The sequence below is a fragment of the Sorex fumeus genome, unplaced genomic scaffold (assembly GCF_029834395.1).
Source record: "Sorex fumeus unplaced genomic scaffold, SorFum_2.1 ptg000037l, whole genome shotgun sequence".
Classification (NCBI taxonomy): Eukaryota; Metazoa; Chordata; class Mammalia; order Eulipotyphla; family Soricidae; genus Sorex; species Sorex fumeus.
Genome location: NW_026606094.1, coordinates 45,734,385 through 45,757,600, shown reverse-complemented (window position 1 = coordinate 45,757,600; position 23,216 = coordinate 45,734,385). Strand labels below are relative to the sequence as shown.

Below are 23,216 nucleotides of genomic sequence, written 5' to 3'. Positions count from 1 at the left end.
AACGATTTTAAAGAGAGCATTTTGGAACCCCGTGTCTACATTTTTTCTATGGTAGTTTTAAGACTATATTTCAAACAAATCATATGAATGGATTACGGTGACCAAATAGTCTGCATGTTTTTTTCCATAGCTTAGAAAGGAGGCTAGGGATTTTACCCAAGTATCAATCTATTTTATTGAATTAGATGCATTTGACAGATACCTAGCCAAGGTAATAGCAAAAAAGAATCCAAGAGACCCTATAAATCTTACAAAACACATGGTTTAATTTGTGTATTGTTGAGAAGACACATCACTTTTGGCATGGATTTGTCTTTTTCTCTTCAAAGATTCAAAGGACTTAGTGAGCCTTATTTCTATTTGATAGATAGTGATAGATAGCTTTCCCAAGCTAGAGAAAAGAAAAGCAATTTTTAATTTTTTTAAAAATTTATGATGGCTAGGTGAGTATGTATTATGATATTTTAGCTGAAAAGAAATCTAAAAAGATGTGTTGAGATTTCAATTGACCACAAGTTCACTATATTTTAACATAGGCCAAAATAATAAATGAAAGCAAATAATTCTTATGAATTACCCAGATAAATGCTTGCTTACATGTAAAATTTTCTAGATGTTATCTGAGGAAGGTTAATTTTTTTTAAATTAGAAACATATCTTAAGAATGTGTGGCAAAGTAATAAAAGGACTTAGATAATGAAGTTCTTGAAATTATGTTAGACTTCTACATTATAAAGAAGTCCTGTAATCCATGATTTTTAAAATCGGTTTTGAAAATAATCAAAACTACTTCTGTATGTCTTTGAAGGTATCTACGTGTAATGTTCATACAGATTTTCTGAGCATTGAAGATAATGGGTAATTTAACAATTTTTTAAACCTTTAGTAAGTGTATTTAGTTCAAGAAATTTCCTGAGGACATGACTTTAATAATTATGATTTTTTGGTGTGTGTTGATAACTGTCGAGTTAAAATGACCTTTTCAAAGACAAAATTTTGAAAATAAAATTGTAAAAAATATGTATCAGAAGGTTGACTAATTCAGCATGTGTGAGTTACAGTCCACTTGTGAAGAACAGGCTCACAAGGAAGCAAAAGAGACATTTCTAAATTCAGAAAGTATTCTCTCCAAAATTATATAAACCTAATGGCATAGGGTAGAAACCAGTTGGATGTAAATTTGTTTTTTATATCAAAAAAATGTTAAAGGTGAAATTATTGCTGTCCTTTTATAAAAACTTAGAATAACCCGCAAGCTAAATTGTGAGAGCTTGGAGATTTGCTTATGAGAGGAAATCTATTTGTGATAGAAGAATTTGGAACATAATTAAATTATAGTTGTGCTCTAATTTTAGTCTTTTTGGTCAGAGAAGATAGAAACCTGTGGAAAGGTGGTAACTTTTTCTGGTGATGGAGTTAAAAGCTGGTAGGGAAGTTCCAGACCTATGGAAATACTAACAATGGGAGCAATTGCAATAATAATCACAATTTCCACCAAGCCTCTAGATATACACCCTTTTTTGTAATGCTAACAATCTGACAAGTAGTGTTATCTATCTCCCATTTTACAGGTGAGAAAATGGAGACAGGATTCAAATTCCTGTCTTCCCAAATTCTAGTCCTTTTTATCACATCCTCTTGTCTCTGCTGCCTAAAATCTCCAAGACTTCTTACCTAAATCCTAATGAAGGACTATTATTGCATTTTTGAGCAACATACAGAACACTGGGCAGCTCTGGTGCCTAAAATGCTGTAAGCTTCTTTTGAGGTTCCGTTTGGTTCCTTTTGCCTAGCATTTACTACCTTCTTGTGAAAGGGAATATTGAGACCATGAAGATTGACTCCTTTGCAAGTGGGAGAGAAGGCTATCATCTTGGGTAGACAGGAAATAAGTATAGGAAGCAGTTCTATTATCTCTTTCAGAACTTGAGTTTTTATTCTCTGATGGTGTGCATGTGTCAGTGTTACACAACTGGGGTGTTTTATTATCCTGTCAGCAGGGGGAGTAGTGAACTTGAAGTGCATCTCCTAGGGAGAGAAAGGCCATTCATTCAGCACAGGGATTTAAGAGTACATGTTTTTCTTCTGCCTGGCATTAATAGATTGCATTTAAAAAATGCTTCCTGTTTTTCTTTTTCATGGTATTTATGATTAAGTCTTTAGATACTAAGAGCAGTGCTGCACCAGAAAAATATGCACCTTAATGGTAAAGTGCATTTTGTGTTCATGAGTTTTAAAAAATATGTAGTGAATTGCTATTGTAAGGATACCTTTCTAGAAACCATTAGCTTTGTTAATCCTGAGCAAATTAAGTTTGTACTTTGGGCTGGAATAATAGCACTCCTTGGAAGCAACCAGATGAAGAGACGTTTTGGTTCTATGAAATGATTTGACGGTGCCTGAAAAACATGCTCTAATAATTGCCCTTAAAACCTTTTATGGTGCCTGGAATTGCAAACCTATTAAGCTAAATTCCCTCTCTCTTTCTCTTGTTCATCTCCCTTTCTTTCTTTCTTTCTCTCTCTCCTTCTTTCAAATCTATAATAGATGCTTATTTTACCTAAAAAGAGTAGCTCAATAATTGATTCCCGTTATTGAGTTTGTTTGTTTATTTCAAAAGCTTTCATGGACAGGTGCATTTAGAAAACTTCAAAGTATATGACAAGGTCTTAAGTTATTTCCTAGCCATGATGAAGTATAAATGGAGAGTTCAGAGCATGGATGTGGAAGAGTAAAAGGCCGCTATTTTAATTTGCATTGGGTAATTGTTACTTCTGTGAGTTCTTATAATAAGAAAAGCAGTATGTTCTGATTAAGAGAGCCTAGTCATAAAAGTCTGGGATTTAGTAAAGTCACAGTCAATGAAAGTCTGGGGTTTAATGAATACTTTTTTTGGGTGCAGTGTTTCATAAACATCACTTTTCATTGTAATTCCTTGCAACATATGAAAATGTTGTGAATACCATTTAACCAACATATGCATAAACACAAATTATTATTTGCTGTTTCAGGAGTTCATTATTGTTCTTCCACCCCAAAATGCAACATGAGTCCTTGTTTAAGGCAGTATTTGTAGAATAAAGGGGTCAGAGGGCAGTTATGCATGCCCCAGAGGATGTGAAAAATAACCCACAGGAGTTTAGTATTTTCTATTTATATATATTTTCTGTCTTTTAAATATTTTTGTTGCCGATTTTATATTGCATACAATATGCTAGTATCACACTGCACACATTTATGATATATTCCCAACATAACTAGTTGTGGAATCCACAGTTTATGGATAGAATAACTCAAAATTTAGAGATTACCAATTTAAAGAGTGGAATGGTCATAATTAACTTTCAATTCTAGACATTGGTATTCCTAAATTAGAAGAGCATTTATAAGAGATAAAATGAAGAGGTCACTATCAGTGATAAAAAAATTTGAACCTTATATTTACAAGTAACATTTTCTCACAAATATCATTTGCCCAAATTTCACCAAGTGCTTTCATACAGACCCCTTTCATCCTCTACAGGTTCTGTTCTAAGAGATAGGTAGAATAGCTATGCTAATGATATAATAACCAAATTCTCAGACAACCTAAGAGGCATTCTCAATTTTGATTAGGTTGTTTGTGTTTTTTTTGTTGTATAATTCACTGTCACTGTCCTTCCATTGTTCATCAATTTGCTTGAGTGGGCCCAGTAACATTAAGAGACTTGTTACTGTGTTTGGCATATTGAATACATCACGGGTAGCTTGCCAGGCTTTGCTGTGGGGGTGAGATACTCTTGGTAGCTTGCTGGGCTCTCAGAGAGGGGCGGAGGAATCAAACTCGGGTCAACCATGTTGGCTGCATGCAAAACTAATGCCCTACCCGCTGTGCTATTGCTCCAGCCCATTGTATAATTGCATACTTTTTTTGTATATCTTAGATAAATTCTTGTCAGATGTTGTTGTGCAAATATCTTCTTCCACTAGTTTACTGCCTTCATGTATATATCATTGAATATTATATTTAAATCCACAAACCATTTGAAATTCATTTTTATGGTGTTAAAAATAATATAGTTGGGTTTTATAGCATGCATAAAACATTTAAATAGACAAATATGACATGCAGATGTCCAACTAAGAAATGCCTAATATCACTTATTAGAAAAATGCAAATCAAACTACAGAGACATATCTGTTCACACTATGAGAAAGATCTATGGTAAAATGATTGAAAACAACAAGTGTCGGTGAAGACAGATGAGAAGGAATCCTTGTACACTGTGATAATATAAATTTCTATAGCCTTTGTGGGAAATGCTATAAAGAGTCCTTTAAAAAAATCAAAAGTAAAAATTCCATAGGACTCAGAAATTTCACTCTTGAGTATTTACACAAATATCTTGAAAATACTCATTTCAAAAGAAATTTATGCCCCTATTTACAGCATTATTAACATAACATCTATAGCACTGTAGCACTGTCCTCCCGTTGCTCATCGATTTGCTTGAGCGGGCACCAGTAACATCTCCATTGTGCGAGTTGTTACTGTTTTTGGTATATCGAATATGCCACCATATGCCACCGGGAGCTTGCCAGCAGGCTCTGTCGTGCATACGAGATACTCTTGGTAGCTTGCTGGGCTCTCCGAGGGGGATAGAGAAATCGAACCCAGGTTGGCCACGTGCAAGGCCAATGCCTTACCTGCTGTGCTATTGCTCCAGCCCAACATAACATCTAAACCATTAAAACAAAAACACTATAAAATCACTGCAGAAATAAGTGATAGAATACTGTTCAGATTTTAAAAGCAGAGAAATATTGCTTCCTAGATGACATGAATGGAACTTGAATTGATCATGCTAAGTAAAATAATTTAGAAAAATAAAGATATATACCATGTAGTTTCACTCATTTGGAATATTAAATAAACAGAATTAAAAATACAATAAAAATGGTAGACTTTGAGAAAAATATTGTAATTACCAGAGAGAAAGAGAGAATGGGAAGAATGGGTAAAGAGGGTCGACTGGATATTGGTGTTTGTCACTAAAACTGTGATGGTGAGTGTAAGTGTAGTATATACACACATAGAGGGATAACCATATACTTCTAATACCGTATAACACGATAACTCAATAAACATTTCGTTCTAAAAGTAATAAGATATGTAAAATAGCAATTTAGAATCCAGGAGATAGTTCAGTTGTTGGGGTGCTTTCTTCACGTGGCCAACTGTAATCTTTGGCATCACATGCTACTTTACTAGTGCCAGGTAAAGTCCTGGAGACGTCCAGCATCACTGGGTGTGCCCTGGGTCATCTCAGACACTGCAGGGCCTGAGAAGCATTCCATCCTCAGGTCCTTTTATTGAGCTTCTGTCCCCATTGGCTGAGAATTGCCAGGAGTGGCCCCAGAGCCTCCTGAGCACTGCTTAGGAGCACTTCTACCACCACCAAATAACAATAATGAAACAAAATAGGTTTTCCCAAGGGCCTTTGATTAGTGGTAGAATTGTTGTTCATAACCTTGGCTGCTGACCACAAATTATGAGTTCAATGCACTGAACCACAGGGATAAGTCAATCATTAAGAGATGTTCTATGGTCCCGTAGCTGCAGTTTCTGGTGTTCCCTCGGGTCACTGAGTTGTTGAATCCCTGGTTGATCAAGGCACAAGAATAGAAAACATATTTTAACTTCTTGACCAGAGAGTCAGAAAGCTGAGCTAACAATTCAGCGTTAGCTCTCTCCTGTTGGTGCTGTAATACCAACATATTTCAAAGCAGATAGAGGATTCTGGAAGGGTTTAGATACATCTGTGTACAAAAAAGATTTACAATGGGTTATTAAATGGGAGTTTTGTGGCTGGTTTCACGGAAAGTGCCAACCACTCTTTCTCCCAAATTTCCCCTGGTGCCACTGTCAACGGCAAAGTACTCATCTAGATGGATCATTGTTCTGACCTGAAATGACATTTTCAACTTTTCTTATATATAATCCAATTTCTGAACTTCCTTTTCAGTGCTATTAAGTGGAATAGCATTAAAAAAGTCTTTGCATTAAAGATAATAAATGTGTTCAGCATTGCCCAGGTGTCTCTGCTCTTTGCAGTGAATTAGCTGTATTGATTCTAGAATTTTAAGTGACCCTTTCTTTTACCAGATTTGATTAATATCTTCTATTCCATCTTGGCTACCTGCTTCTTCCCTTACCCATATGCAGTTTACTTCCCTCTCCTTCCTATCAGTACAAAGGGCTGACTCTCAAAGGTTTAGGGAATATCATGAGGAGAAAGGTCACTTGGGCCTAGCGATTTGCTCTGTGGGAGGGATACCCGAGGTACAAGGTTAAGTCTTCAGTACATTGTCTAGGTCCCGAGAGCATTTAGTGGACCTTCTGATTTGGTAAGTAAATCACTATTCTCCTATGTAGTTACAGAGAAATCTTCAGTTAGAGAGTTTGAATATGAAATGAGATCTCTGGCAAGAGCTGTCCAGCTGAATCCAAATATCACTTTTAACTGCATGAGAAGGCTAAGGTTAATTTCCAGGATTCTGTCTCATTAATTAATAGTGCCCTCTGATAATATTCTTGGAGGACACTTCATTTAGAACTATGTTTACTCATTATTATATTCTTTTCCACAACTGAACTGTAAGCTCCCTGAGAATTCTGCTGCTGGCTGCTTTGGAGAAGCCCTGTTGCTGACCCCAGTCTGTGCAGTTGTTGGGACACAGTGGGTGATAAATCTTGGGTTTGACTTCTCCTTCATTTTCAGAGATAGGTGAATGGAGGCTGACTACCCAATTCCTGGAGATGCCACTCCTTCAGCAGAATAGTTTCTACTGATTGACAGAGTATTTTCATAATATTCTAAGATTTAGACCTGTAAGTGATAAATACAATACAATATTATAAATGTAGCATTGTAGCACTGTTGCACTGTCCTCCCGTTGTTCATCGATTTGCTTGAGTAAGCACCAGTAATGTCTTCATTTTGACACTTGTTACTGTTTTTTGGCATATTGAATAAATGGACACATAAAAATTATTTCTATCCATATAAATTTAGCTGTCATTGACAACATTGACAAGGAATACTATAGAATGGTTCTGCACCTCCATGATTGTGTGAAGAATGCCGAGAGAGATAGCCACAAAAAGACACCTGTCGGGTGTTTCATTGTATGACCGAGACTTAAACCTGAAAGCTTTGTAACTGTTCTCACGGTGATTCAATAAATAAAATTATAAAAAATAAAGAAAAAAAGTAAGGTGAAGTTCATGCCTAATTCAATCATCTAATCAGTAGCTGAATAAATAGCAGTACTCCTACATAAAAAAAAAAAGACGTCTGTCTTCAAAAACTTTCGAGCTCACTCACCAACGTGGCTTGGCATAAGCTTCAGGCAAATGCAAGCGAACATCTGAGCTCGCAAAACAGTGCAGAGAAGCGATAAAGGAAGACCTCAAAGAAAGAAGAGCAGCAGTGCTGGCAGACGCGGCAGAAGCTGGGAAAAGCATTCACAATGCCCTCCTGTCCTTTGCCAACTACAAGACCAAGATGACTGCCCTCCAACATCCTGATGGATCTATAACATCTTCCACAAGGGCAATGGAGAAGATTATCCATGACTTATACTTGGATCTCTTCTATAGCAAAGTCTACCTGCCCACATACCAAATTACACAGGATTGATATGTCATTCCCAGCGTTCTCCCTTCTGAAATCTGACCGGCCATTTCTTCGGTAAAGAAGCGAACAGCACCCAGCCCAGACAAGGTCAGACCCAAACACCTGAAGAACCTGTGATCAGTACTCATCAATACACTGACTCGGTCTTCATATGCTACCTGTCTGAGTGCAAGTTTCTATTCCAACGGAAAGCCAGCAGGACTGTACTACTGTACAAGAAGGGAGACATCCATGAAATTGGCAACTATCGCCCAATCTGCCTGTTGTCTACAAGCTGTTCATTCAAGTCATCCTGAATAGGATTGGCAGAACACTAGACAACCATGCGAGCAAGCCGGTTTCTGAAAAGGATTCAGCACAATCGACCATATCCACACGATAACCAAGCTCATTGAGGTTTCTCGGGAGTTTAAGATGCTGCTCTAACGTTCACTGATTTAGAGAAGGCCTTTGATTCTGTTGAGATGGAAGCGGTCATCAAAGCCCTAGCTAAACAGAGTGTTCAAACTCAATACATCAGGATCCTCCATGAGCTGTATTGCAGATTCACTACCGGGATCTCAGCATTCTACAGGGAGGTGATCATTGACATCAAGAGAGGGGTCAGCATGGTGATACCATTTCACCGAAACTCTTCAGTGCCACCCTCGAGAACGTCATGCAACAACTGGAATGGGAAGGAATGGAAGTAAAGATAGATGGTCTGCAACTACACCACCTCCGTTTCGCTGATGTCATCATTCTCATAACACCAAACATCAGCTAAGTGACTTTCACTATGAGTGTGCAAAGGTCGGACTAGAGATGAATTTCACGAAGACAATGTTTCTGAGAAACAGTCTCATTCCTGATGTTATATTCAATCTCAACGGGATGAACATCTCTGAATGCAACAGTTATGTGTACCTAGGTCGAGAAGTCAACATGACGAATGACCTGGCACCTGAGTTGCGCAGGAGGAAGAGAGCGGCTTGGAATACCTTCAAGAGCATCAAAGAAATAGCTAAGAGGACGAACAACCTCTGGCTCTGGGCACATCTCTTCAACTCCACTATTCTTCCTGCATTAACATATGTCTCAGAGACCTGGCCCTACGAAAACAGGATGAGAACGCTATTCGGGTCTTCCAAAGAGGAATTGAAAGAGCTATGCTTGGAGTATCATGCTTCACTCAAGTGAGAGAAAGAATCCGGAGTTCTGACCTCTGCTGAAGATCAAGAATCAGGGACACTGTCTTGTTTGCCATGGCATCGAAAATCAGATGGGCTGGACACATAATGAGATTTGGAGACGGCCGCTGGACTAGAGTCATTACTGACTGGATTCCATGGGATGTCAAAAGATCACGTGGCCACCCACCTATAAGATGGTCAGACTTCTTTGTCAAGACCCTGAATAATCGGTTTGAGGCTGTTCATATTTCTAGAATGAGCAGAAGCCATTGGGCTATGCTAGCACGTGACAGGGACAAATGGAGACATTATTGGCACCTGCTTGAGCAAAGCGATGAGTAATGGGATGTCAAGTGATCAAGATCAAGTGATAAATTTAGCTACTACTATTTTTATATGCATGTTTTAATTTCTAATGACCATGTAAATGGGTTTATACTTGAAATATTGCAAACATTCTATGTTAAGTATTTTCTTCTGCTTCACCAATGTTATTGGGATACAAAAATCTGTCATAGTTTTTCTGTTTCAGATACATAATTATTTTTTGTTATATTTTGGCCATAATAAATTTCCTCATTGCTCTCAAATAGATGTATCATAATTAAAGCTATATTATATAGTCTCACACTTATAATTAAATGACTTATTAATAAATGTCAACTAAGGAAATTTCCCCCTCTCAGAGAGCCCAGCAAGCTGCCGAGAGTATCTTGCCCGCACGCAAAGCCTGGCAAGCTACCTGTGATGTATTCAATATGCCAAACCAGTAACAACAAGTTTCACAATGGAGATGTTACTGGGCTCGCTCAAGCAAATCGATGAACAATGGGAGGACAGTGTTTGACAGTGTTTATATTGTTTGATAAAGGTTATTATTAATGTCATATAGTCTAACTTTGCTTATAGTTGATGCTTAATAAATGTAGATTTTCTCCCCTTTTCTACTCTTTATCCCTTCTTTATACCAACTTATGGTTGTTTCTTATAATATAAGAAAGGTCATAAATTATATTTAATCTAGAGATTTCTATCTGGTTGTTATGTTCATTTTTTATGGCCATTTCAGGACTAATTTGATAAGATTTGGATCGCGAGGGTTTCTCTCTATACCTTTATAACATTTGCCAAAGTTTATTGGTTAATTTATGTCAGATGTAGAGTGTTAAAATTACAAAGAGTTGCTGAAATAACTTTACCCAATAGATCCCTAATTAGTGAATATCATAATTTTGTAGGATGCTGAACATTTTGATTTCTTGCCAAGTCTTATTTGTTTGATGAGTATTGGTGATATTCTAATTTAGGGGATGAAAGGACCATAATTGGAAGTTACATCTGGTAAGTAGACCTTGCTAACTTTATTTGGAGTCTAAGATTTTTTGTCATATTCAGTCTTTTTCTTTTTAAAACTAATCGAATCTTGAGATGACATAACTGAAGGCAAATATTACAATCACAATTATGTTCTGCAACAGGAAATAAGCTCTAAATGAATCTTAACATTTTACTTGACACATTACTATGTTTAAGTGTATTAAAGATGTCATTGAAAGGTGCAGAGGAGGAAAATGAATGTGATTTGGCAGGTAGGTGTTCGTGGTACTATTATCCACAACTGTCTCTGCTGATTGACAGCACACGCATTACTGCTTAACAGACATTGTACTCAGTTGCATCAGATTAAAGTGTATGTCATTTTTTACTGAATATTTGAAACTGTTTTAGTTAATAGTGTTAATTGTTCATAGACCAACTTTCAGCCACTGTTTTAAAGTACTTAATAGATAATAAATCAAAAGACTTTTTGCTTAGAGTAAACTTAGGTCAACAATGTCATGTTATTTAGGTCTTATGCCTTTTGATTAGGAGAAATGTTTAATAGTCTAGAGAAAAAATTCACATGTTAAAATATATGGAAACTGAAATTCAGGAAGGTAAAGTGTCAAGGTTAGATAAGAAGCACAGCCAAAACTGGAGCTCGGATCTCCTGAATCTTGTTCTTTGCTCTAACATAGAAAGTTTCATTTATTTTTAACAAAGTGTTTATCAGAAAAACGTGGTCTAATGATTGGTAGAGATGCTATAACTTATGTGTATATTTCAAAGAGCATCAAAGCAAAGAACTCTACTCAATATTTTCTTTTGGAAAACAGAACATGCTTTATTCAATTTTTTTACAAGTTAAACATCTCACATATACAAAATACAATTTAATTTTTATGCTTGTCCAATAACAAGGCTTCTTGGGAAGCATGGGAGAGAATGGAAATGAAACTAGCAAAGAACATGTGCTGAATTTAAAGAAGAGGCAGTGTTGGGCAAATGATGATCGGCACTTTTGATTGGGAATAAAGATGTAAAGAACTGATGCTAGATTGAGTTAAAAAATGCACAGTAAAACTCAATACAGAGAAGTATTTATTTTTAAATTCTTCTAGCACCATAAAATTCTTCAAGTATCTAAAATATAATTAATTAGCACCTCTGTATTTTGAAAAAATAAGTACCTCAGGTCATCTCTGTCTAGGTTAGCACCCAATGTATACATAACACCCACAGGAAAGTGTTTTGAGGTAGTTTAAACCTTTGGAAGTTTGGGTTTTAAACTTCTTTCTGTGGAAGATATTCAAAAGCCACAAGTGGTGCAAATGTTCATGGTTTTTATTTTGTTTTTAAATTTTTATTTATTCATTTTTTAAAACAAAGGTTGACATTTTCCACAACAGTTGTAAGAGTGCTGAAAAAAATCCAAATCTTTTGGGGAGGGAAGAATGGGATGGGAAGTTAATAAAATCATATTGCACAATGCTCTGATCAATCCTTCTCCTCTTTTACCCACAATTTAAGCAAATAGATGTGCAGAAGAAATGGAAGGATTTAGCTTTCAGTTAAAAAGGAAAAAAAGAAATGACGAGGAGAGAAACTTTTTTCAGATTTCCTTCTTTTTTAATTTAGGTTGAGTTCATTTATTTGAAACAGACTGGGCCAATGTCCAAAATGACTTCTTGGTCAGTGCCACCGATGTCCAAAGGTGCAATATCAAGGATAGGCAGGCGGGATGGCTTATTTGTTTTGTATTCAAAGATGGTCTTACTCCATTCATTTGTCTTTCTCTGTTTAGAAAAGAATAGTACATTATAAATTAAACTTATTTAGGAATATAGTATCATCTGATCTCTAGATGTTATCAGCTGAGTTCTAGATTTATAGAGCTCTTGTGTCATTCTGAAGACATGTCTGAATCCACAGATTCATCTTTGAAACAGTAACATTAGATTGCTTTTTTGAATGAAGCTTCTTGGAGCTTATTTTAAAAACTCAATACCAATTCCAAGTGATTTTTTAAATTGTAATTTTAAGGATGTGTATGTGTTTGCGTGTGTGTGTTTGTAGTGGAAGTGGAAATAATTAGGTGGATATAGTACTATAAGTGAGTTTTGTTATTCTCTAATTTATAAAGTTATAGAAATAATAAAAAAATAAAAAAATTAAATGTAAGCCAAACTAGTAAGTACAATTAAATACATATAAGTATAAAGTAAGCTCAAGACTTTTATCCCTAAGTAATTTAAACTTTATGCATATTATCATTATTTAAGAAATTCACATTAAAAGAAAGCCAGCTAATATGTGAACATAGCATATATTTTGAATATTCAGAGAACTTCAGAAGGCAAAATTTGATAACATTTTAGATTCATCATCTGAGTTTAAATAAATTCACTTATGAAAAGGACCAAATAAGTTAGGTCCTTCTCTGATCTGTTCATCTAGCATTTTCTCTAAGTCATTCCCCCAAAATAAATACTATTCCCATATTTTACTGTTACTTACAGAGCATCCATCTTCAAGAACATTGTAAGTGAACCTGCTGTTGCCCTCAGCAACAAGTTCAACATCATTGGAGCCTTGCAGAATGACAGCCTTTTTAAGGTTGCCAGTATCATCATCCATATATGCAATGCTGTTCTTGCAGTGGTAAGTGATATTTTGAGAGGCATGGTTGGCTAGTAGGCGCATAAAGGCAAATTGGGTAGCCATTTCCTTAGTAGTAACTCCTTCAACATTGTACTCAAACTACAAGGAATAAAATGGGAGTTCTCAGTAAGTGGAGAAGAACTCAGATAGTAAACATCCAACTTAAAAAGTATGCTATCAGGAGAAATCATGATTTCTGAACCTTAGAAAACAATTTTTTAAAGGAAACTGGATTCACTTGTTTTTGAAGCATGGGTTCTTTAGAAGGGTCAAAAGAACTACTTGGTTGAGTCAGGGTCATTTCAAAAGGATGTTTGCTGTCTCAGACAAGCCTTTATTTTTGTTTTTCTTTTTTGGAGGCTAGGGAGAGTTTTGGGCCAAACTGGAGGTGTTCAGAGCTTACTCTTGGCTTTATGCTCAGGGATCAATTCAGGCAGTGCTCTTGGAACTACACAAAGTGTTAGGAATAGAATCAGCGTAGTCATGTGCAAAGCAAGTGCTAACTTACCCTTGTACTATTTCTCCAGCCCTATAATGTTTCATTTTTGAAAATAGGAGAATAAGGAAATAGTAATTTAGACCTCTAAGTTTTCCTTTTTTTGCAATTTCTGTCAGGAGGCATTCAATCAAGTTGGCCAAAAGGTTAAAAAAATTAAGAAAAGTGCATGTTCTGAAAGTAATATAAGTATTGGTTCAGGGTTCTGTCTTGTTAGGACTCCTTCATACTAAACGATTCTACTCCAGTGATTATCAGTTAAGTAAAATTTGAATAATTCTGAATTGTGCATTTCTGTGCCTAATCAGTACATCTTTAATATTTAATTGAAGATATAATATGTGAAACTAGCAATTTCTTTAATATGTCCATTTTGGTAAAGGATTAAAATGAAGATAATTAAAATGCAAACTATTATAATAATATTTTTATGAAGAAAATAATTATTTGCAGAATTCCTCACCTGAGTCCCACCATTGATTGTTTCTCCAAACCAGATATGCTTCTGGGCTTTAGAATTTTTGTACCAGTTCTTGATTGGGATGTTCTCAGGTTGAGCCTTGATGCAAGTTTCACCAGTAGAGAAATCACAGTATACTTTGATGGCATCCATAGTGCAGCCTTGGTTAGGATCAATCCAATAGTAACCTTTTTAAACAAACATGACTTAGATCATTAAAGCTCTCACTGGATGGAGCATAGGTTCTAATAACTATTAATCAAAGGTTTAGATTCCCACAAGTGTTTTAACTGTACTGGTTTTGTCAATGCCACCTTAACAAGAAGGGGGAGACTATTTTAAGATTAGACATTTCTTTTATTTTTTTCCTTCATGGAAAGTGAAATCAGGATACACCCACTGCCATGAAAAAAAAAGCAAAAAATATATATATCTGAAGAGAAGTCTGAGAATGGATACTGGGGTAAGAAAGGGAGAAAATGATGCCTCATTGAATATGATTTCACATACTATAATTGGGATCTAAATACATTTTCCCCTTAAGGGCCAGTAGGGACTCATTTGAAAACTTGTGAGACATAATGTGCCTGGCTTGGACACCTTGACCTACCGCTGCTCCACTCTGGGTGGCTAAGTTTCAAGTCACGGCACATGCGAGCTGGGTTCTTCTTAGATCCTTCAGGAGTAAGAAGAGTTTCAATCTGATTGTTGAGAGATTTCAGAGTAGCATCAACTTCATAATCCTTGGGTCTGAGAGAAGGTGGTGAACGAGGCTGGTCAGCTCTGTAGAAGTCTCCATCGTAACCAAAGTCATAACCACCACCACTAGGACCAGGAGGTCCAGGAGGACCAGGAGGACCAGGAGGGCCCTGCAAAGAGAATGGGGGGACTGTGTGTATAGTTATAGGATGACATATCATTGACAGCAGATTTTCATTTGAGTGGATTACAAAACATGTTTTTATGAGGCTAAGAATCAAGTTCATGTAAATAAACAATTTCTTCCTTCACACTTGCAAAAATGGATTTAAAGATCACTGCATACAATTTTTACATATTTTTAGAAAACAAAATTTATGTTCCTAAAACTAAACTATCAATAATTGTGGATCACAGCTCTTTAAAAGAAATTAAAAAAAAGCATAGAGTAGAGGGGACAAGTTTAATGTCTTGTTATAATTGTCTTGGTTTAAATGGGAAAAAATAGTTTTTAGCTCTGGAGCAATCGCGCAGCCATAGGGCGGTTGCCTTGCATGCGGCCAACCTGACTGACCTGGGTTCAATTCTTCCATGCCTCTCAGGGAGCCCGGCAAGCTACTGAGAGTATCTAGCCTACACGGCAAAGCCTGGCAAGCTACCCGTGACGTATTCAATATGCCAAACACAGTAACAACAAATTTCACAATGGAGATGTTACTGGGCCCGCTCGAGCAAATTGATGAACAACGAGAGGACAGTGTGTATTTGTATTCTATTAGTTTCCAAATGATACTTACAGCAGGACCTTGATTGCCCTGGGAACCACGAATGCCAGCAGGTCCAACTGTGCCAGGATGTCCATTACGACCATCTTTGCCAGCAGGGCCAGAAGGTCCAGCAGGGCCCTAGGGAAGAAGGATACCAAATCTGTGAGGCAGCAAAAATGCTGAAAGGGAACAGAGGGTCTGAGATTCATATCTACAGACTCTATTGCAGAGACACATGTTTCTTAAATTGACCTACCCTAGGACCAGCAGGACCCACAGAGCCAGGAGCACCTTGATCACCATGGTGACCCTGTACAAAAAAAGCAAGAAAATCACACTTTCAGAACATCTGTCAATAAATAGATTTGAAGACACTGAATGGGAAATTTCTGTTTTAATGGGCTGTATTGAGAAAGCTCAAAATGTAAAGTGGAGCTCTTTTCTCCCATTATGTCTTTTATAATTATTTTTTCCTTACTAGCTCTTTTAACAGTGTAATATTAGTCATTCCTCTAATTATATTATTTTAACTGGTGTTGAAGGACATTTCTGCTAGGAGATATTAATATATGTATAATTATGTCTCGCTTAACCCTCCTATTTGGGGGGTTGGAATGAAATAGCTTTGTTTCTGAAGGCATGGACTTAGAGAATAGGAGGAGTATATGATGTACGATGTTTTAGAACCTGAAAATCCGTGGAAAGTCATTTGAATTATGGGCCTGTAAAGTCTGTACATAAGCCAGAGGTGTATATTTTACTTACAGCAAGACCAGGAAGACCTTGCAATCCATTGTGTCCCTTTAAGCCAGGAAGACCTCTGGCCCCCTTGTCACCAGGCTCTCCCTTATCACCTCGAATACCTTGTGGTCCCTGTAAAGAAAGAAGACAGTAGAACCTTTACGTCCTTTATAAAAGGACACACAATATCTACAGTTTAATCTGTTTAATCTAGACATCAAAGATCTAAAATTCATGTGGATGATAGTCCCATCTCTTAATTTAATTCATTTGAATTGTCTTTAAAGTGGTTGGTTATAGCTTCATGATTATTTAATAGATACAGACTAAAATTTTTTTTAAAAATTTGACATCTAGCCTATATATTCTTTATTTTCTTATTAGATCATCTGAAGGGATCCTCCTTAAATAGTAATTTGTAAAGCAATCTCCACCATGTACGTACACTAGGACCTCTTGGACCAAAGGCACCAGCAGGACCAACAGCTCCAGCAGGACCCTGTGAATTAGAAAAGAAACATGGAGCTCATTAGTGAAGCCCAGTACTCATTAAGTCAAGCCCAGGTAATCCGCCCAGTGAACCCCACAGTTTCCAAGTGTGGAAACATCAGAAGTGAAATGTAATGATGACAGCATGGAGGGACAAACTTACAGGTTCACCACGGTTTCCATGTTTGCCAGTGGGACCCACAGGGCCATGAGGACCAGGTGCCCCCACAGCACCAACAGGACCAGCATTTCCGGGATACCCACGGTCTCCCTGAAGAAGGCAAGATAACAATAAACATTAGTGTGAAACATGCTTTAGTTATTTTTAAATTGAAGAAAGTTAGGATACCCTTACCTTGTGTCCAGGCTGACCATCACGGCCTGGGGGACCATCACTCCCAGGATTGCCCTGTGAAGAACAAACCACACCAGTCAAGACTCTGAGTAAAGCTCTGATGCCCAGAAATCCCTGTACATCAGCTACTTTTCTTCATTTCACAAGGATACGTCACATCACAATATGTCACATCACAAAGTAAAAACAAGTACGAGTCCCCATTAAAAATTAAGAATGAGAACACACCAACCTAGATTTTTTTCTTTAGATTGGAAATATTTTAACCCAGCCTTTTAAAGGTTTATTTCCCAACCCAAGAAATATTTGCTATCTTCAATACTCAATCTGTGTGAATAGTATGGAGAAGTGAATGGTCTTGTTTAGAAACTTGAGACAAAGCCACCTCAGCTCAAACATAAAGTTAAATGCAATGTAATGCCTCTAAGTTTTAGTCTACAAACTTGGGGCAGGACTCACATCACGACCAGCTTCACCGGGGGCACCATTGACTCCAGGATTTCCCACAGCACCAGGGGGACCACGGGCACCAGGAGGGCCAGAAATACCAAGGGGACCAGGTTCACCCTAAAGAAGCAGAGAAAACAACAAAAACTTTTCTCTCATTGAACTGGGTGTTAATATCACCTCCAAACAACCCCTCATTCTAATTTGGTGAGAAAGGCTATATTGAATATGAGTTATACAAGGGAAAGAAGTATCTTTAGCATCATTATCACTCTCCTTTTACACACCTAGAATCAGTTTTACATACAAAATGAGCCACTTTTAATCTGTAGCATCTGCATCCCCAAAACCAGTATTCACAAAGTTGGAGTTTATGGAGATGAGATAGTTTCTAGTTTCTAGTTGCTGTCATGTATAAGGTTAAATGGGATGATTCAGAATTTCCAGAATTTCATTCTTCCTACAGGATAAAAGATGCCGGTATTTCATTTTGCAGAGGAGTAAATGCAATTAGAACTTATATCGTTCTTACGCATGTAAAAAGAACAAAAATCATTCTGCATAATGTTAAGCTGTGTCTTTATAGCATGTGTCTAAATAAGGTGGTATTAAAGCTTCTTAGACAAAGACATGTGATCTGTATAAAGAAAATGCCATGAATAAAAAAAAACACCTTAAGTGGAGTTATTCAGTGATCAATTTGTCACATTTGAAGTGGCAGCTTTTAAAATCTTTTATTATGTTAATGAAAATCAGAATAGTGTCAAATACTTACCACAGATCCCGCAATACCTGGCAGACCACGTTCACCTCTGGAGCCGGGGAGACCCAGAATACCGGGGGCACCAAGAAGACCCTGAGGACCTGGGGTGCCAGGAGGTCCCTGAGCAAGAGGGAAAATACTGAATATTACTGGTAAGACCTGGAGTAATAACAGGCTGACTTGTGGACTATGAGTATAAGCTCCCTCTGTCTGGGAAAAAGCTAGTGACCAGATCATAGAATATAATTTCTCTAATAATGACAGTAAGATTATACCTTTGCACATAATTTCTTGAACCCAGTGGAATAACATTTTGAAACATATTTGTGAGATTAATAAAGCCACCTGGCATAGTAGAACTCAGGGTTTTTTTTTTTTTGGCTTTTTGGGTCATACCCCGCAATACACATGGGTGACTCCTGGCTCTGCACTCAGAAATCACTCCTGGTGGTGCTCAGGGAGACCATATGGAATGCTGGGAATCTAACCCAGGTTGGCCCCGTGCAAGGCAAATTCCCTACCCGCTGTGCAATCTCTCCACCCACTCCTCCTCCTGAGGTTTTATAGTATCTCTCCAGGGAAGAAAATTTTGATCTTGACCTTTTACTGACCCAGGTGTAGTAAAAACATATATCAGAATAGCAATAATTCAAAACAGTACATACTTGGAGAACTGGTTAAAGTGAGATTTTATGTTTTATAAACAAAATAAGTTTACTGATATCGATTAATGGATAATAGAATGACAATAGCACTGATTTTGATCCAATACTTATACCAGTAAGGTACCTTAACAGCTTAAAAGGATATTTGATAAAAATAATAGAGTTCCTTTATTTATTGTCACTCCTGCCCACTTCCTTCTGAGCATTTGCTGAAGCTGTAACACTCTAATACCTGCTGGACAGATTTATTCCCTCAGCTGAGTTCTACCTGAGAACTTACGATACTCATCAAAAATTACAAACTATCAGAATGGTTGGTGTAAGGGTTTTAATTCTACATAGTTATTAAAAAAAGAGATCTGAAACCACTTACAGCAGTACCAGGTTCTCCATTTGGACCCTTTTCACCAGCAAAGCCTGGGAGGCCAGAGGCACCTGTTTCTCCGGTTCGACCAACTGGGCCCTGGTCACCACGAGGACCACGAAGACCTTCTTTGCCAGCAGCACCAGGGGGTCCAGGGGGTCCAGTGATACCCTATAAGCAAATGCACAAGTTTATTTGTTTCTGTTAATAATCACTGTGTACCTGAAAAGAGAAACAGAGTCTCTAGATACTAAGATGCCATCAGTGGAAAGCAACAATATAATATCTGACCATCTTTGGGAAATGTTTAGACTTTTAAAAGTTCTTTCTTGTGGCAAGAAAAAGTCTCATTCCTCTTCTTCTGAGGCTGTAATAAACAACTGAGACAGAGGTGATGGCAAATGTTGATTGAGGATAAGAAATTCTGTGTTACCCATTACCTGGGATATTGGAATAGGAACTCTGGAGAGTTATGACTTAGTTGTAAATAAATGGGACTTTGGGTTTTGGAGGACGCTGCTTATTTCTTTTTGAAGAAAGTCAATACTGGCATTTTGTTCATAATTGAGGAATCACATATTCCCTCAACTAGGTTTAATTAAATACCTATAGGGAATGAAGATTTTTCTCTTATGAACTTGTAAAAGGATTCCAAGAAATCAACATCTTTGCTATTTTTTCCCTGAAACTTTAACCGGGAGACTTAATCCTTGGTAATTAATTAAATTCTCTTGAGCCCTGACAGGCGAGTCTGAATCAGAATTAAATTAGAAGCCAAACCACCTTTAAATTCAGGAACAATTATACCTTAACAGTGGAGGCAGAATGTTGGCCGTAAAGGGTAATTAGATATAAAAATATCTGATATGTGACTTAAAACTCTTCTGTTTTTTTTTATTTTTAACAGAGACCGTACCCCTAAAAGGGGACTTCTGATCACAAGAATAAAAAACCTTTTAAACTGATATTATAAAATATAATTTATGATGGTTTTTGCCTTAATGGGTCAGAAAAATTGATTTCAGCCAAGGAAAGTAATAGCAAGATATTATTAACATGTTTTCATAGAGATTTTCTTACTAGTTTTCTCCTCATGGTCAAAACTTTTTGCTAGAGAAATGAAACATGTTTGATGTGATTTACTTACAGAGGGCCCAGGAGGACCAGTCCGTCCAGCAGCACCAGGGAAACCAGTTGCACCCTAAAAGCCAAGCACATTCCACAGTCAACATCTATTCCAGGGTTTTGATTAAGAGAAATTTTTCCTTTAGAAAATTCTTAATTCATGTGTTAAGGATGGGCCAAGGATTAAACAGTATCAATCGTGTAGGTGTACTAGTATATCTGTAGCCTAAAGACCCTCTTTTTCCTGCACATCTTTCTGTCTAGTCTGCTTCCACTTGCAAATTTCCATATGTTACATGTATTACATGTATTCCATATGTTACATATGTTATATGTATTATGGCTCTTTTGAAATGCCTGTTGGTTATAAGAGGAAGAAGTAAGGACATTATGCCCTTATTACATGCTAATGAATAATCATTACCTAATTACCTAACTGACTACCAAGGGAGTGGACACTAAGCACTTTTGTTTATAGAGGAGGTGTAAGACCTAGACCATTAACTGCTCTGAGAGAAAGAAGTAGTCAGTGGAGTCATTCCTGGGAAGGAATCATGGGTCTCTAGAGATTTCCCTAGATGCCAATGGGGAGAACACTTGGAACTTGGACAGGCAGAAAAATGAGGCATCAAAAGAATAAAGAGTAGCAAAGAACTATTTTATCATTTCACAATCAAACTATCAATGGTTGAATTTGTTATTAACTCAAGTAAGATGGTATCAATAGACACTGAATTGAGTTCCAGCTGAAATTAATATTAATGTCATGAATGTTATTAAGTGAATGTCCATGCACGAGAGTTTAGCTTCAGCAACAGAGTTCTTATGATCAGAGTTAACTTGAATTTCAAACATCATTATTCTAGTGCAAATTTCTCCCAAATTTCAACTTGTCTCTGATAGGTTTCTGAATAAAAGTTACAAGTTCACACTAAATACTCACAGGGGGACCACCATCACCTCGGCTTCCAGCAGGACCAGGGGGACCATTTGGACCCTAAATGGAAAGAAAAAAATGGACAAATCATAAAATCATTCTTCAATTCTTACAAAAACTACTTACTCTTTCTATCCCTTTACCCCAAAGGAACAATTTTCATGGTAATTAAAAAGTAGAAGTAAAAAACGTTTATCAGCATCATATCAATTCTATATCTGTACTTCAATATCGCAACTGGATTATTGAAGAAGATAAAACAATCTTTATGAAATGTTTATGTAAAGTAGTAGGCAAAGTCACCTTCTATTCTCTCATATATTTTCTGATGTACAGTAGATACTTGATCGATATATTACATTAGGTTACATCTATTAATCAAAGCAGATTTTTCAAGATTTAACTACATGAGCTGTGATTGCCAAGAATCTGACTTACAGATGGGCCAGCTGCTCCAACTGGGCCTGTGGGACCAACAACACCATTTTCACCCTTAGGTCCTTTGGTTCCTCTTTCTCCTTTAGCACCAGGTTGACCAGCAGCACCCTATTGGAAAGAAACAGTTATAGTTTACATATTCTATTTTTTCTTTCTGGGTCACACCCGACAATGCACAGGGGTTACTCCTGGTTCTGCACTCAGAAAGTACGCCTGGCTGTGCTCAGAGGACCATATGGGAAGCTGGGAATCAAACCTGGGACAGCCGCATGCAAGGCAAACGCCCTAACTGCTGTGCATTATGCTATTGCTCCAGTCCCCAGTTTAGATATTCTAACTCACAGGACTTGCCAAATAGGGATTATTCAGATTAACCTTCATTATATGATACTCACAGCAGGACCAGCAAATCCATTGGGGCCAGCAGGGCCAACTTCACCACGTTCACCCTAGGAAGAAAAATAGATTCCAAAATGTCTTAATCTTAGATTTATTAATGACCAAAAAATGTCAGGTATTTAACATGAACCAGGTTTCTACTTACAGGACTACCACGAGGACCAGCAGGACCAGCAGGGCCAGCGGCACCGGCTTCACCCTATAACAACACAAAGACACACTTATTAATATGCTTCAGACAGATGCAGTAGGAGGTAGAAGAGAGAAAGAGCGCAATAGAAGATTATGGGCTCTTGTAGCATTTGAACTTGTATTGGAAAGGTAACAAATGCACATTTCACAAAGTAAAATAAAGTGTATTTTTACAGTGCATAATGTGGTATTCATTTTAGGGGTTGAAGAGGCATTGGTTATACATTTACAAAATACTATAAATCAGTGCCCACAATAGCAGGAGGAAGACATTTTAATTTTTAGATGGACACAAGGCTGATCTATTTGCTGCAATCTGTGCAATACAATAAATAAGTTCTATTTTAAGTTGAATGTTCACTGTGAAATAGGTACACTATGTATTTTATTGATTTTTATTTATTTATTTATTTTACAATTGAAGGCTCTAAGGAAACTCAGTGCATTAAGATATTGTTAATGGGGGAAAAGGAATGCCTTCAAAACAAATGACAGGGATTAAAGCATAGATCAGATAGCTGGCACATATATAGAAAAGGAAAAAGAACTTTAAATACACAGCATTTGTTTCTCACTGCTTCTATACAACAGATAGGTTTTAAAATAAGTGGACTTTCAACCAAGCCATAAAAATGAATTGCTAGGTTCCTTTGGGGGCTAGAGCAAGCGGGACATTTTAGACACTGCTTTGCTTGCTTGCTTACCCGGTCACCAGCAGCTCCAGAAGGACCTGGGGCACCTACAGCACCAGGAGCACCCTAATCCAAAAAAAAATGGAAGTGAGTTTTAGTAATAGTAACATGCCTTTACCATCAAAAGTGAACCTTGACATTGCCCCGTGTTGTGCTCAAACAGCAACTGTACACTTTTACTACCCATTCGGAGAGACATCAAGAAAGCCTCAGATGCATTTCAGTTCTAATTATCAAAAAGATCAAAAACCACTGGCAGGTGGGGAGTACCCCAGTGATAAATGTTATGAAGTGTGCGAGTTAAGGGCGGGTTAGAAACTGGGGAGATCTGAACCCTCTGCTTTTACAACATTCC

At 37.2% G+C, this 23,216-nt stretch overlaps 1 protein-coding gene across 1 annotated transcript in view; it reads right to left on the bottom strand.

Annotated features, from left to right (window-relative positions):
• Positions 1–11,259: 11,259 nt before the first annotated feature.
• The window catches only part of COL1A2 (collagen type I alpha 2 chain), a 37,762-nt gene continuing 25,805 nt past the window's right edge, over positions 11,260–23,216 (bottom strand). Inside the window, exons 34-52 of the mRNA XM_056118397.1 lie at positions 22,874–22,927; positions 22,123–22,176; positions 21,974–22,027; positions 21,579–21,686; positions 21,147–21,200; positions 20,226–20,279; positions 19,088–19,249; positions 18,062–18,169; positions 17,299–17,406; positions 16,840–16,893; positions 16,648–16,755; positions 16,441–16,494; positions 16,020–16,127; positions 15,511–15,564; positions 15,285–15,392; positions 14,399–14,657; positions 13,792–13,976; positions 12,689–12,931; positions 11,260–11,967 (exon numbers count right to left, since the gene is read on the bottom strand). Of these exons, the coding sequence (XP_055974372.1) occupies positions 11,821–11,967; positions 12,689–12,931; positions 13,792–13,976; positions 14,399–14,657; positions 15,285–15,392; positions 15,511–15,564; positions 16,020–16,127; positions 16,441–16,494; positions 16,648–16,755; positions 16,840–16,893; positions 17,299–17,406; positions 18,062–18,169; positions 19,088–19,249; positions 20,226–20,279; positions 21,147–21,200; positions 21,579–21,686; positions 21,974–22,027; positions 22,123–22,176; positions 22,874–22,927 (2,076 nt within the window). The 3' untranslated portion in view covers positions 11,260–11,820. The remainder of the gene's footprint in view (positions 11,968–12,688; positions 12,932–13,791; positions 13,977–14,398; positions 14,658–15,284; positions 15,393–15,510; positions 15,565–16,019; positions 16,128–16,440; positions 16,495–16,647; positions 16,756–16,839; positions 16,894–17,298; positions 17,407–18,061; positions 18,170–19,087; positions 19,250–20,225; positions 20,280–21,146; positions 21,201–21,578; positions 21,687–21,973; positions 22,028–22,122; positions 22,177–22,873; positions 22,928–23,216) is intronic.